The 15,704-nt window shown below is 41.7% G+C and overlaps 1 protein-coding gene across 4 annotated transcripts in view; it reads left to right on the top strand.

Moving 5' to 3' along the window:
* The window catches only part of ARNT2 (aryl hydrocarbon receptor nuclear translocator 2), a 199,302-nt gene that overhangs the window by 52,472 nt on the left and 131,126 nt on the right, over window positions 1-15,704 (top strand). For all 4 annotated transcript variants that reach the window (XM_073618473.1, XM_073618474.1, XM_073618475.1 and 1 more), the window contains one exon: window positions 11,389-11,436. In XM_073618473.1, coding sequence (XP_073474574.1) covers window positions 11,389-11,436 — 48 coding nt within the window. The remainder of the gene's footprint in view (window positions 1-11,388; window positions 11,437-15,704) is intronic.

The raw sequence follows: 15,704 nt of genomic DNA, 5'->3' as shown, positions 1-15,704 counted from the left end.
CAATATTTTGTGTTGCCACCATTATTTTCGAGCACTGCCTTAACCCTCTTGGGCATGGAGTTCACCAGAGCTTCACAGGTTGCCACTGAAGTCCTCTTCCACTCCTCGATGAGAACATCACGTAGCTGATGGATGTTAGAGACCTTGCGCTCCTCCACCTTCCGTGTGAGGATGCCCCATAGATGCTCAATAGGGTTTAGGTCTGGAGACATGCTTGGAACACTACTGGAGAGCATTACTGGTAGGCACTGGTGGGCACCACTGATGGGGCTGCACTGATAATCATTGCACTGATTATCAGCACAGACCCCCCTGTCAGGTGAGCCACTTATTGGCTCTCCTCACACGCTGTCAGCGTGAGTAGAATAATGCCGATAACCGGTACTTTCTATTTACACTGTGATCAGCTGTGATTAGACACAGCTGATCACATAGTAAAGAGCCTACGTTATAGGCTCTTTACCCTGTCCGAGCGACACACTCCCCCCACCAATCACCGTGCTGCGTGCCCCCGGGGGGGGGGGGGGGGCGCACAAGCGGCATGTTGTGAAGGATGTCATATGACATCCAGTCACAACAATTAAACCACCGCCCGACCATCATTTTGTTATAGGCTGGGCGGATGTGGTTAAGGTGTATCTCCAAAAAATCATCTGGGTGATCAGTGTACATTGCAAGGATTTTTACAAACGTTGTTGCAGATTGCTACCTGTTTCTGTTCTGAAGGAATAGCTGTTTGTTTCATCATGTCCTTTGTGGTCTGATTTTAAATGGGAGGATTCGGTTCACTATAATCACCTGGTGCACTTTCAGTGTTCTAATGAGGAAAGTTGCAGTGTCTGTAAGTCTTTAACACCTGGGGAATATCTCACTGAAACTGAATTTCCTATTGCAGGGGATGCCAAAACTCTGACTTGCATGTCAGTGCAGACTTCTGGGAAAATCAGTGAGCCAATTACACAAGCAGGAAATTACTAGGGGGGGGGGGGGGGGTTGTGCATCAGCTGTGTACAGAATGCCTCCAGATTGCCATATTACATTGAATGTTACTGAAAATTATGACTGCAGATTGAAAAGGAAATGTAATTTTTATTAAAATTAAAGTATTAGTAAAGATACAAGTTTTTCTTGTTTTAGACAGAGTGGAGATGGTTTAAAACACCTATTAGGTTTTTATTGCTGTCTGTGCTCCTATTAGGATGATTCCCCTTCTCTATTTGTCCTGTTTACCATTACCACCAAAAGTGAAAGAAAATCTCACATTTTTGGTTGTCCCCAGAACACTAATACAGGGGAAGTCTTCAAATGGGGACAACCAGGGATTCCTTCACTTTGGAAGTATTTCCTCTCACTTCCTTACTTCTCATCTCCAAATGGGTCACAGTTGGCAAAGAAGGGGTTATAACCCCCCCTTACTCTACACAGAATAAATAAAAAGGCTTAAAATAACAATGTGGCTTGTGTGGCAATTGTATATGCTTTTTTTTTTTTTTTTTTAAACTGACAATTTTATCAATTTTTGTACAAGAAGATGCAGTGCAACTGTGCAGCATGAGTACATAGATTGCAAAACATAAGGCACCAAGAAGTAGCGTAACAGCAGAATCAATCAACATGGGTCATTCAAAAACAAACAATAGATCTGCAACTGATGGCTAAAAGGAGCTGCAAGTCTAAAATCAGGTAGTAAGGTAGCACTAGTGTCTATACAGATAGCTATCGATAGGTACTCAGCTCCACAAAGACAAGCCCAGTGCCAGTAGTAATAAGAAAAAAAAAGGGGGAGGGGAAGCCGACTAAAGCCAGCCATAGACAGAGAAGTTTTCTTTCCTTTCCCACTGGTTGCAGGAAAGAAAACCGCTCGATTCCCCCATCAACACAGTGTTGATGGGGGAATCCTTCCAGCGGAGCCATTGTGTTCTCCTGGCGGGGAAGCCATCCCCACCGAGAGAACACAGTACTTATTGCTAGCAGCTATAACAGCTGCTAGCAATAATCGCATGTAAAAATCGATCTACTTGAGTACATTAAGCCTAACCATACATGGTTTGAATCTGAATCGGCCGAGATTCAAACCATCTTAGGCCGGCTTACATAGTTACATAGTTAGTAAGGTTGAATAAAGACACCAGTCCAACCTGAGTGAGCACCCCCAATTGTCCCCATCCCCGCACATTGCATCCCATCAAGATGCCCATCCACTATATTATTTGTTTATTTTTTTTAAATATATTTAAGGTACCCATGTAGCGCCATCAATCTACGCAGCGCTGCACACACAACCACACCGGTCCCCATCCCCATAGGGGTCTGCAATCCAGGGTCCCCAACTCACACCCATACACCAGGGCCAATTTTTTTTGGACAGAAGCCAATTAACCTACCAGCATGTCTTTGGAGTGTGGGAGGAAACTGGAGTACCCGGAGGAAACCCACGCAGGCACAGGGAGAACATGCAAACTCCAGGCAGGTAGTGTCGTGGTTGGGATTCGAACCAGTGACCCTATTGCTGCGAGGCAAGAGTGCTAACCACTACACCACTGTGCTGCCCAACCACTACACCACTGTGGCTTAAGAGGGAAAGGGAAGGGGAGAGGAAATAGAGCGCCTAACTTCCAAGACCAGCAAAACAACCCGAGGCCGGACCCCACCGCATGTCCCCCAGCAAGGTCCATACTAGATATAAGGGAGTAAATCAGGTGAGTGGAGCCTCCAAAAGGTTCCATAGTTCCCAGACATGATTGTGTTTGTACAAGGAGTTGTGCAGGAAAGCTGTGGGGTTTTCCAACCTCTTTATATCCTGGATCCTCACATGTAACTTAATCAATGAGGGAGGCTCCTCTCTTTTACCACTTAAAGAGGTAATAAACCACTGGCTTTTTTTTTTTTTTTTTAAACCCTGCAAGACAATATCATAATGTGCTAGTATGCATTGCATATTAGCACATTATATGAAACTTATCTTAGATGAAGCCCTCCAGCGTGGTGTGTTACCACTGAAGGAGCTTCCATCTTCACAGGGGGGTTGATTTACTAAAGGCAAATCCACTTCGCACTACAAATGCAGTGCAAGTGCATTTGGAAGTGCATTTGCTGTAGATCCGTGGGGGACATGCAAGGAGAATAAAAAACAGCATTTTTGCTTGTACATGATTGGATGATAAAATCAGCAGAGCTTCCACTCATTTCTGATCTTCCCCTCAGATATACCGTGACTGCCCTTCCAAGTGCATGTGTAGTGCAGAGTGGATTTGCCTTTAGTAAATCAACCCCCCCGGTCTTCCTTCCGGGTTTGTGGCTCTGTGAGTAGCTGGAGCCAAGATGACATCACTCCAGTGCATGCAGGTATGCCGTTCCTTCAGAGCGCATGCACAGGTGATGTCAGTGACTGCATCTACAATAAATATCTCCTAAACGGCACATGTTTAGGAGATATTTACAGTACCTATAGGTAAGCCTTATCATAGGCTTACCTATAGGTAAAATTTTATGCATGGGAGTTTACTTCCAATTTGAGGGATAAAACCTCTTTGGAAACATGTTACACTCGTTTTTAGGGTGGAAAATGTTGAATATTCCTGCTTCTGCAGCTCTCCTCCCAATCCCCCCACCGTGACAGCAGGCCAGGGAACTTCTCCCTGCACCCACGTTCACATTTTGAAAAGAGTGTGGCTGTGTGGGGCGCCATCCACATGGCCGAGTCATTCATTCACAGAGTTCAGTGAATGCGTTCATATTTTGCAGCTTGTAGTTCTTAATGAAGTGCTAGGGTGCTGGTGAGCATTTTCATAGTCAATTGAGCTTCCTTCCAGTAACTGCCCCTTTTGGAGGTAGGGGCAGACAGCTACACTGCAGAGGAGCCTGACATTGCACCCGTTGTCTGCTGATCGCAGATGCAATGCTTTACAGGCTCCTAAGAAAAAAAATAGTAAATGCACATAATTTTTTTTTTACATGCAAAAAAATGTGCATTTATTTAGTTTTTTTTTGTAAAAGGTGAACTTATCCTTTGATAGCCATTAAGCAACATGCTGCTATCAGCACATGGGCTAGGTTTTTTTTGTAAGTTTTAGAAAATGTTCAGGGGAGTCCCAAAGGGACTTTTAGGAAGGGGTATTTTTTTTATTTATCTTTTAACAAAAGTGAAGCTATCCTTTAATGTTTGTAGTCTATGTATTGTTTCTGCCACTAGAGGTCACCAAATGATTACACAAAAAGACATAAACTGACTTTGTTATTCTTCTTGTGAAGTACATACAGTATATATACTGTATATAATAAATGCACAATTCCTGCAAAATGTTACCAACAATTTATTGTATTTGCTAGGCTTGATTTTAGGGAAGTGGACAGGGGATTTAAGGAGAAGCAGTTTAGTTTAAATGTACTTTTATATGTTAACGTGTGCACGAAGGAGTAAAGGATGGGACTTCAGAGCCACAGCTTGTGTTGTATATAGTAATTATGTGGTTGTGTGACAGTTTAACAAATCTAATGAGCTCATAGCAGGAAGCACGCCGCATAGAATCAGCAGCATCTGCGATCGTCTGGTGAAGTGTAAATGGTCCTTATTACATCAGTTGTAAAGATGGCATTTCATTTCCAAAGGCCTCTTTCAAGCCAGGGCTGGCTGTCTTCCCTGGCTTTAAACTTGCTTGGATGATAGCTAATCCCAATCAGTACATACATCTTATTATGGGAAAGGTATATGCTGACCTTGGAGACTTGCTTCATTATCCGTCTACCAAAACAATTTAGGAGATGATAGAGATTCAAACGTCATAGTCTCCGGAGGAGAACATGGCCCTTATATGGTTTTGCAGAAACCGATAGCAAATAATCCCACTCACCTTTTACTGTTGTAACTTCGCTATGTGAATGAATTGTAAGGTCTGAGTGGTTGTTCTGGGTTATTGCATATCCTAACTCCTTGCACAAACGTATTAAATATACCTTCAAGAATGTTGCCTGTGGTCTTATTTTTTTAATGATATCATTCTGCCATTTTAAGCTTTTAATGGTCTGCTGGCAAGACTTTTCTTCACCATCCCAGCAAAAAACACCAATTTACATGCCTAGTGTTTAGTAGAATGCCAGCTTAAATTTTTTTGTTTTTTTTTTAGTTTTGGGTACAGTGGCAAAGCATTAGAGCCTTGGTCAGGTTTATAATTGTCTGCCTTCCCATTGGGGAGAGCCATTCTAACTTTCTGTTCTTTGACTATCGTCTACAGCGGGGGCCCCCGATCTTTCTAAGCAAAGAGCCACTTTACTGTACTTCAAACGTTTGGTATGCCAGACTGTGGATAGTAGGAGTAGAAAATGCCCTAGGGTCAGTGGGAGTAAACAGTGCCTCATCATTGGTATTAGTGGGAGGAATAGTACCTCACCATTGGTGTCAATGGGAGGAATAGTGCCTTGTCATTGGTACTATTTTGAGGTAAATTGCCCCATCACTGGTATAAGTGGGAGGAATTGTGCCCCATAATTGTTGTCAGTGGGAGGAATTGTGCCCCATAATAGGTGTCAGTGGGAGGAATTGTGCCCCATCATTGGTGTCAGTGGGAGGAATTATGCCCCATAATTGATATAAGTGGGAGGAATAGTGCCCCATCATTGATACAAGTGGGAAGAATAGTGGCCCATCATTGATATAGGTGGGTAGAAAAGTGCCCCATCATTGATATAAGTGGAAGGAATAGGGCCCCATTGTTGGTATCAGTGTGAGGAATAATACCCCAAGAACTAGATAAAGTAAAAACAAAGGGAAGCAGCTTGTAGACCTCTGGTCTACAAGGTCAGGAACTGGGCAAAAAGCTAAATTTTATTGTTATTTCTGGAATAAAGAATATATTCAGATGATGATACCTCTCCCAGTGACAGCTGTGTGTGATTTCCACTTGCTGTCATTTTTCTAGGACAGTAAATTAGGGGAAATCACTCTGATAGGGACACATATATCAATAAAACCATAGCTTCTAACCCTTCCCTAGTCTGTCCAAAATTAACATCAGCAACAATAAAAAAGTTTGGCTGTAGTTTTGCTTTTAGGATAACATAATGAAATTCAAAAAGACTAAAAGGGGTCTATTTATGAAAAACAAATTCTCATACATTTGCACAGCTGTCACTAATAATTGCTGTAATCGCCTAATAATCACCTAATAATCACAAATAATTGCCAGGCAGTCCAATTCATGTCATATGGGACACAACAGTTGCTTGGACACAGCTGCTGCTCCCAAATTTACATCTGTGTGGGTGCAGGTGCATGTTTCTGAATGCAGACAGTGTGATTTTGGAGACACACACCCACATGCACTCCGCGCTGGACCCACGCGGATGACAAATTCGGATCAGTAGCTGTATCCTGTGACTGCCTGCACGCGTTTGCAGGGAATACCTGTGCATGCAAAGCATTTGCCCTTTTGCCTATAAACGTTTATGTACATCCATGTGAACAAGGCCTTTCTTCCTACAATCCTCAGGTCCATCTAGTGGACATAATGCGACCTTTTCTTCATTGGGGTATTTCAGGAAAATACAACATAATGTCCACTAGATGGAAACCCAGTCCTTAAGCTGTTCCCTTGGGTTTAAGCATATTATGCACAAGCACCTGCGTAAGGGACAGTTTATCTGTTTTCATCAATTTTTCATTAATATTTTTATAAATGTTCCTTCCCCTGCTTGACAGTATAGCCCATCTTTGATGATTTGTACAGTGCACTGGCATTTTTTTTTCCATGTGCAGTCGGATTAGATCAATTTTAAAATGTATTTTATATTCTATCAAGTTTTGTAAAAATTAAAGTGAGGTAAATGAACGTTTGGTCCAAATTAAACCAAAAACTAAACTATATTGTAGGATTCAAACAGTAATGTCCAGGAGCTACTGGAGTATTGTCCAGGAGCAGCTGTCTCAAAAAGCTTTACTAGTGGAGCCTACTGTACTTGGCTGCTGTTGCTCCATAGGTCTTTGGAAGCTCATCTCCACCTTATTTGTGCCACTCGGTGCCACATTTTCCCATCGGTGGAGGCCATCTTTTGAACTGACAGCCAGAAGGGTGTGCAGAGTGAACTGGAGACCCGGCTGAACACACCTAACAAAACATATGGCAATCAGAAAGGTGGTGTGCGAGATTAGATTATTTTACATAGCGGGCAGAGCCCAATGTGTGCAGAGAGCTACATTAACATCATCCTGTATGTTATAGAGGGAAATGCAGCATCGCCTTGCTGGTGGTTGCTGAATAGGATGTGAGCTGTCAAACGCTTTTCTACCTTTGAAAGATTCATTTGGGAATGAAGATCTCTCCTCCCTTCCGTGTGAGTGAAGAATCGTCCGGTTATCAATGGGAAGAGAGGCGTGTGTTTGTTTAAAATGAGCCCATGTCTCACATCTCCTCGTTGTTTCCTGTTTCCTGGGCCAGGATGGTGGGAAAAGTCACATCACTGGCACATACTGTGTTTTCTACATGATTGTACGACTGTACTTAGTCACATATCCTTCAGCTAGTCCCTATTCTCACAACACAGTAGTCTTCTTCTGCACAGAACACGTTTATAATATTAGTTGTTCCTGATCTTCCATACTGTCTCCAAAGAAGTAATTGACAAGATTAGGGGCTTATTCTCTGATTAGTGCAGACAAATAAAACCATCCAGTGGAATAAATAAATATATAAAAAAAGATTAAACTGTGGTGAGCCAGTAGTGTATGATCTGCAGGCAGTGCCCGGTTTAGACCTTCAAGGCCCGGGGCACTTGAAGTTCAAGGGCCCCTTCAACATAGACATTAAATTGTATGACAAATAAAAAAGTGAACTGAAATGAATGATAAACCGCATTTGTTCAGAAAAAAATATAAGTTAGGTTCCGAAGAAGACACTTTTTTCTCCTAATTTTATTGACTATAAGAATAGACATTACACAGGTAATTGGAATTACACAGGTATGCATCACACTATAATATTTACAAAAAGTTTGCAGGCCTTGCTTTGTGCACTGGTGTGCAGTCATGTTGGAACAGGAAGGGGCCATCCCCAAACTGCTCCCACAAATTTGGGAACATGAAATTGTCCAAAATGTCTTGGTATATTGATGCCTTAAGAGTTCCCTTCACTGGAACTAAAAGGCCAAGCCCAACCCCTGAAAAACAACCCCACACCATTATCCCCCCTCCACCAAATGATTTGGACCAGTGCAAAAAGTAAGGTCCATAAAGACATGGATGAGCGACTTTGGGTGGAGGAACTTAAATGGCCTGCTCAGAGTCCTGACCCCAACCCGATACTCGATATAACAACTTTGGGATGAATTAGAGCAGAGACTACGATCCAGGCCTTCTCGTCCAACATCAGTGCCTGACCTCACAAATTCGCTTCTGGAAGAATGGTCAGACATTCCCATAGACACGCTCCTAAACCTTGTGGACAGCCTTCCCAGAAGAGTTGACGCTGTTATGGCTGCAAAGGGTGGACCAACTCAATATTGAACCCTACGGACTAAGACTGGGATGCCATTAAAGTTCATGTGCGTGTAATGGCAATACTTTTGACAATATAGTGTGTTTATGTATGTATGTATGTATGTATATATGTGTATATATATATATATATATATCTATAGATATATCTATAGATATATCTATAGATATATCTATATAGATATAGTGCGTTATTATTTGCATGTAGTAAATAAATACTTGGTAGTCCCAATGTAATAAGGTTATGGTTCACAAAAAAAATCAATAATTTCTTACTCATGTATTTGATTTATTGCTTTTCTCAGATTTTAGTTGAAAATAGTAGATGTGGTGGTTAAAGTTGTCTATGCACATGAAGGTGAGTGACCACCATATGAGTGTGGCCATATCTAACAGAAGAGGACATTCTGCACCAGATCAGAGTTTGTGGTTTGTAGCGAAGCTGGCATCATAAAGAGGCAATAGGTGGTAACACCCCCCTAGAATTAATAAGTTAATAAGAATTGCCAAAGCCCCTGAAGTCGGCTCAATAAAATCCTGTGGGGGTTATTTACGAAAGGCAAATCCACTTTGCACTACAAGGGCACTTAGAAGTTCAGTCACTGTAGATCCAATGGGGACATGCAAGGAAAATAAAAAACAGCATTTTAGCTTGTACATGATTGGATGATAAAATCAGCAGAGCTTCCCCTCATTTCAGATCTTCCCCTCAGATCTACAGTAATTGCACTTCCAAGTGCACTTGTAGTGCAAAGTGCATTTGCCTTTAGTAAATAACCATTAATTGTAAACAGAACCCTAGGGTTTTAGTAAATAACCCTCTATACAGTGGGGCAAAAAAGTATTTAGTCAGCCACCAATTGTGCAAGTTCTCCCACTTAAAAAGATGAGAGAGGCTTGTAATTGTCATCATAGGTATACCTCATCTATGAGAGACAAAATGTGGAAACATATCCAGACAATCACATTGTCTGATTTTTGAAAGAATTTATTTGCAAATTATGGTGGAAAATAAGTATTTGGTCACCTACAAACAAACAAGATTTCAGGCTCTCACAGACCTGTATCTTCTTCTTTAAGAGGCTCCTCTGTCCTCCACTCATTACCTGTATTAATGGCACCTGTTTGAACTTGTTATCAGTATAAAAGACACCTGTCCACAACCTCAAACAGTCACACTCCAAACTCCACTATGGTGAAGACCAAAGAGCTGTCGAAGGACACCAGAAACAAAATTGTAGACCTGCACCAGGCTGGGAAGACTGAATCTTTAATAGGCAAGCAGCTTGGTGTGAAGAAATCAACTGTGGGAGCAATAATTAGAAAATGGAAGACATACAAGACCACTGATAATCTCCCTCGATCTGGGGCTCCACGCAAGATCTCACCCCATGGTGGTCATAATGATCACAAGAACGGTGAGCAAAAATCCCAGAACCACACAGGGGGACCTAGTGAATGACCTGCAGAGAGCTGGGACCAACGTAACAAAGGCTACCATCAGTAACACACTACGTCGCCAGGGACTCAGATCCTGCAGTGCCAGACGTGTCCCCCTGCTTAAGCCAGTACATGTCCGGGCCCATCTGAGGTTTGCTAGAGAGCATTTGGATGATCCAGAAGAGGATTAGGAGAATGTCATATGGTCAGATGAAACCAAAGTAGAACTGTTTGGTAGAAACACAACCGTCGTGTTTGGAGGAGAGAGAATGCTGAGTTGCAAACCAAAATACACCATACCTACTATGAAGCATGGGGGTGGCAACATCATGCTTTGGGGCTTCTTCTCTGCAAAGGGAACAGGAGGACTGATCGTGTACATGAAAGAATGAATGGGGCCATGTATCGTGAGATTTTGAGTGCAAACCTCCTCCCATCAGCAAGGGCATTGAAGATGAAACGTGGCTGGGTCTTTCAGCATGACAATGATCCCAAACACACCACCCAGGCAACGAAGAAGTGGCTTTGTAAGAAGCATTTCAAGGTCCTGGAGTGGCCTAGCCAGTCTCCAGATCTCAACCCCATAGAAAACCTTTGGAGGGAGTTGAAAGTCCGTGTTGCACAGCAACAGCCCCAAAACATCACTGCTCTAGAGGAGATCTGCATGGAGGAATGGGCCAACATACCAGCAACAGTGTGTGACAACCTTGTGAAAACTTACAGAAAAAGTTTGACCTCTGTCATTGCCAACAAAGGATATATAACAAAGTATTGAGATGAAATTTTGATATTGACCAAATACTTATTTTCCACCATAATTTGCAAATAAATTCTTTCAAAAATCAGACAATGTGATTGTCTGGATTTGTTTCCACATTTTGTCTCTCATAGTTGAGGTATACCTATGATGACAATTACAGGCCTCTCTCAACTTTTAAAGTGAGAGAACTTGCACAATTGGTGGCTGACTAAATACTTTTTTGCCCCACTGTATGTCCATGCACACATAGGCTTTTACTAGAGTTTAGAGGCAGTGAAATGCTTTTCTCCTGAAGGCATAAGAATCACGTTCAGAAAAGGGCATAAAGCTAAACGCATATAAAAGGCAAGCCTAGCACTTCAGTATTTATTAATTTTAATGGCCAGAATAAATTAAAGTTAAATAAAAATTCTGGCCAATTAAATTAAAAAAACGCCCAAACACCAAATGCTGCTAAACTTGCCTAAACTGGCTTTAAAAAAAAATCGCAGCTTAGGTAAGTTTTTAACACAGATTTCTTTCATGTCAGGAGAAACAGCGTTTACAATAAATCAGTGTGTATGAGGCCTTAGTATATCTAAATTACTGTGATTGGTTCTAATTGAGCTGTAACAACTTTGACAGTAAACGTAACAGCAAAATTCACTTTTGCTACCAGCCATATAATATATACTACCGGCTTACACACACTTTCTTTCAACAGAATGGAATTCGACGATGAAGATGGAGAGGGACCCAGCAAATTTTCAAGGTCAGTGTCTAGGGTACTTTTTGTTTGTTTCGGTGGAAGTGCAAAGATTGCAGTTTTTTTAATATTCTTTTCTTTACTCTACAGGTAAAGTTGCAAGTTGCAGGCTCTGAGATGTAAGGTAGGAGATTGCTTCAGATTCCTGGTCCTCATCAGCTCTGCAGGTTTGTTATCCCTGCTTAGAGAGAGCTGGATGTTTGTTTCCAGGTTGGAAGATGAGAATGACCAACGAGATGGAGACCAGCTGTACAGGTAGGGCCAACAACACATGCATGCAGAAAACAATAGTGTAACTACAATGAAATGATGACAGTGTAGATTTTAGCTGCATTTGCCTTACACACTGTTAGAATTTACTTAAATTGTCCTGTGACAATGGGCCTCAAATTTATTGAGTCTGAAGTATCTGATTGTTGTTATTGCCCATATCATCAAACAATCCTACTATTCCCTGCTGTAATAGAAATATAAAAGGAAGTATCTAATTGGATACTATGGGTGACTAGGACAGTTTTTTCTGCAAACTGAGGCCCAATATATCATATAAACCTATACATTCCATCTGTGTCACTGAGTTATTATGTAACAGTATAAAACATGTTTTCAGTAAGAAGCCGTCCTTTTGCATTAGTATACTGCATTCTTACATACAAATTCACAGCTTTGCAAATAGAAATATCCACCGTCCTCTATCTGGTTACATCAGCATTTTGATTTATATTTACACATACTTAACCCTGCTGTTAATTTTGCCCATACATCTGTTTATCTGCAATAACTGATGTGATTTTAAGCAGGGTGGTTCCAAATGGACCGGGAAGCACAGATAAGTGGTTTTGGGGTGTACTGCCCTGGCTTGCAATGTGGGAGTTGGATTCCAGGGCTTTCAACATTAATAGCTTTGTATACCTGGCAGCCGCTAACTGTCCTGCCTGCATTCCACTGTCAATCAAACTTATAACATGCTGATATTCTGCAGGTCTTTCCAAGTCTAGGAAGCAAAAGGAGCCTCCTGACATCCTGAAGGTGGAATATAAGATAACTTCTGGTCCAATCTGGTGGATTGCTAATGTTTAGATTGTCCAGCTGTGTATACACTGTTCTCTTCTACACATTGCAGCGAAGCACCTTCACCCACGCTCATGAGCACCTCGCTGTCGGACCGACAACATCCCTCGAGTTTCAGTCATTTGTAGGGCTTAGGTTTGGAAGCAGCTCAGGACAGCGCAGTATGTGACGAGAACACTTTGTATTAATAGACATTCACCTGCTGGCTTGCATGAACTCTGTCAGCAAGACAAATTGCATGCACCAGTATAAACATTTTTGTAATCAGAATTTTTACAAAACCAAACATACAACATGCCCTCCTGTAGTGCTGTCAAATAATAAAGAAGAACAAGAATGTATTGCACAATATTCAAACAAAGTACAGTAAATCAACAATTCACTAAAAAAACAGAGTTTAATTGCTAAGTATTGGTGATAAAGTTTATAGAATAAAAATCTTTAGACATTGTATAATGGAGTGCATAATTTTAGTATAATTCACCATAGGATAAAATCAGTATTTTGTCACTGTATATGTTCTGTCTGAATTCATTTTATATAGGAGGAACACTGCACAGTCATGTTCAGATAACATTCTGTTGGTCCTTATGATGGAAGACAGGGAGCCTTGTGTGTACTAATTTGGATTAATTAACTTTGTTTCATGTATTTCTTAAATGTTTAACAAACAAAATAATGACTGTATACAAAAGTACAAAATCTGATTTCACCTATCAGCATATCAAAGCAAGGAATAATTATATCTATATTGCTGTGGTAGCTATGGACTACTTCAATTGGTAAAATGGTATGCTTCCTTTTAAATAATCCTTAAAATGTCAGTGTATCTAAAACTTTTTTTAACTTTACATTATGGGACACGTGATGAGTATCCAGGTACATTTGGTTATGCTGCTGCCTTCAGGAGCTTAGACCTTGGCAAAACAAAGCTGTAAAGACAGTCCAGTATAACCCCTCCCACTCCCAGCATGCCTCTGTTTTTTGCAAGTGTCCTAGGAGAACGGATGTCTTCTCTTCTCTGAGAGAAAATAAAACCTTTTCTTGATTTTTAGAAAGATTTATTTTTGATCTACCAAGTTTCTTCATTTAATAAATTCTCTCAGCTTAATTACACATGATTTAGTAAAGTACAATTAATCTCCATTTGACAACTAATGTCATTGTAGGAGGGGAAAGAGGAGGAAACTCGTCTACTGATCAAATTTCTGTAACTCAGAGTAATTTGGTTATCCTTTCCACGCTGGACCTCTTGTCTGTGAGGTCATCTTAATAGGATTCAGTTAGACAATTCCATTGCATTGGTTTACAGTACATCAACCATCAGGGTGAAACCAGAAGTCTGTGAGAAGCAGTTCTGAACTTGACTTGGGCAGAACTTCAACTTTCACCCCAAGGTGTTTCAAGATCTACATTGCAGGTTAGGGGTGCATGATGTGGACCTCCTATCTTCCAGGTTTAACAACAAACTGAGCAGATTTGTCTCTAGATCCAGGGATCCTCTAGCTTTTGCAGCGGATGATCTGATGACTATTGGATCAATTCAACCCGATCTATGATCTTCCTCCTCTGTAGCTCCTTCCTCACTTACTCCATAGGATCGAGGTGGAGGGCATTTCAGTGATTCTCATTGCTCCAAGCTGGTCCTGGAGGACGTGGTAATCAGATCTCATCCGGGTCCTGGCAGGCTCTCTGTGGGCCCTCCCAGATAGTCTGAATTTTCTGCTTCAGGATCAGTTTACTATCCTGCTTCCCAGTTATTGGCTTTAATGGCTTGGCCGTTGAAGAGCAGATCCTGAGGCACAGGGGCTTATTGGATTCAGACGTCCCTACGCTTTTGAAGACTAGGAAATCAACTTCTCCCAAACTCTGATGTCACTCTTGCAAAGCGTATTTCTCTTGGTGCAAGATAAGGAAATTCCATCCCAGGAAATTCTTAATGGGATGAATCCTGTTTTTCCTCCAGTCTGGTCTGGATCAGCATTTGGCCTTGAGTACCATCAAGGGTCAAACCCCACTTTTGCAGTTTCTTTTTTTAAAGACTGCCTCTCCCTGTGAATGCCTTTGTATTGGATGTCACTCACATTGTTTCTCCAATACAGTTCCCAGTGACTCTGCAGGATATCAACCTGGTTCTTTGACTTCCCTTTGAACCTATCAGGGATATTCCTCATTCTATCCTTACTCCCAATGTTGCCTTTCCCTTCATAATAACTTCTACAAGGCTAGTTTCTGAGTGGTCAGCCTTACTTGTACATAACCCTTTCTTATGCTACACAAGGACAAGGCTAATTTGAGCCCCAGAGCCTCTTTTGTTCCCAGCGTAGTTTCTTTCTTTCACCTTTTGCTCCTAACCTTCCTAAGGTGATTTCCCTACATTGTCTGTCAGTCAGTGGCTCTCTATTCTGCCCCCTCACTGAGAACTGAAACAGGGATCAGTCCAGGCACCTGGTGGATCCAGACTCCCAGAGTCAGGATGACGCGTTGCCTGGACTGATTCCAGTGACGTCAGCAGACAGCGGACTTCAGATCGCTCTCTGCTGAAAACAGGTCACAGGTGTGCAAAATGAATTGCCCTCCTGTGACCCATAGGAGAAGCCCAGCCAAACGAGCTCAGGCTGGACTTCTCCTTTTAAGGGCCTCAAGAACAAGGTTCCCCTTTTCTCTGTTAGGGTGCTTTCCACCTGATCAATTAGTGCTTCTTGAGCTTTTCTGCATCAGGCATCTGCTTCTCAGATTTGCAAGGCTGCCACCTGGTCTTCTGTTCATACTTTTAGTAAGCTCTATCAGGTGGACATGCAAGCTGTAGCTGATGCTGGGTTCAGTTGTAAGCTTCCTCAGGCGGCTCTCTCGGCTCTACGACGCCACCTCTGCTGACCTGTTGGTTTTTGTGAGCTTGTTAGTCTTTTGTTTACTCTCTTGCCCATCCCTTAGTTGAACTGCTTTTGGATATCCCAGTGTACCTGAATACTTCTCCTGTGTCCTGTAATGTCTAATTAAGAAAATAGGATTTTTGATTTACCAAAAATCTTTTTCTTGGAATACATTATGGAACACAAGCCCTTTAGCTCCACAGCTATTGCTTGCAAACAAATCTAAAGCAATTCTGGGAGTTGATGGGGTTATACTGGGTTGTCTTTGCAACTCTGTTTTGCCTGTAACAAATCTCCTAAAGGTAGCAGCACAACTCAGTGTACCTGAAT

This window comes from Aquarana catesbeiana, linkage group LG03 (genome assembly GCF_042186555.1).
Source record: "Aquarana catesbeiana isolate 2022-GZ linkage group LG03, ASM4218655v1, whole genome shotgun sequence".
Taxonomy (NCBI): Eukaryota; Metazoa; Chordata; class Amphibia; order Anura; family Ranidae; genus Aquarana; species Aquarana catesbeiana.
Note: the sequence above shows the minus strand (reverse complement) of the source record. Positions and strands in the feature narration are given on the sequence as shown.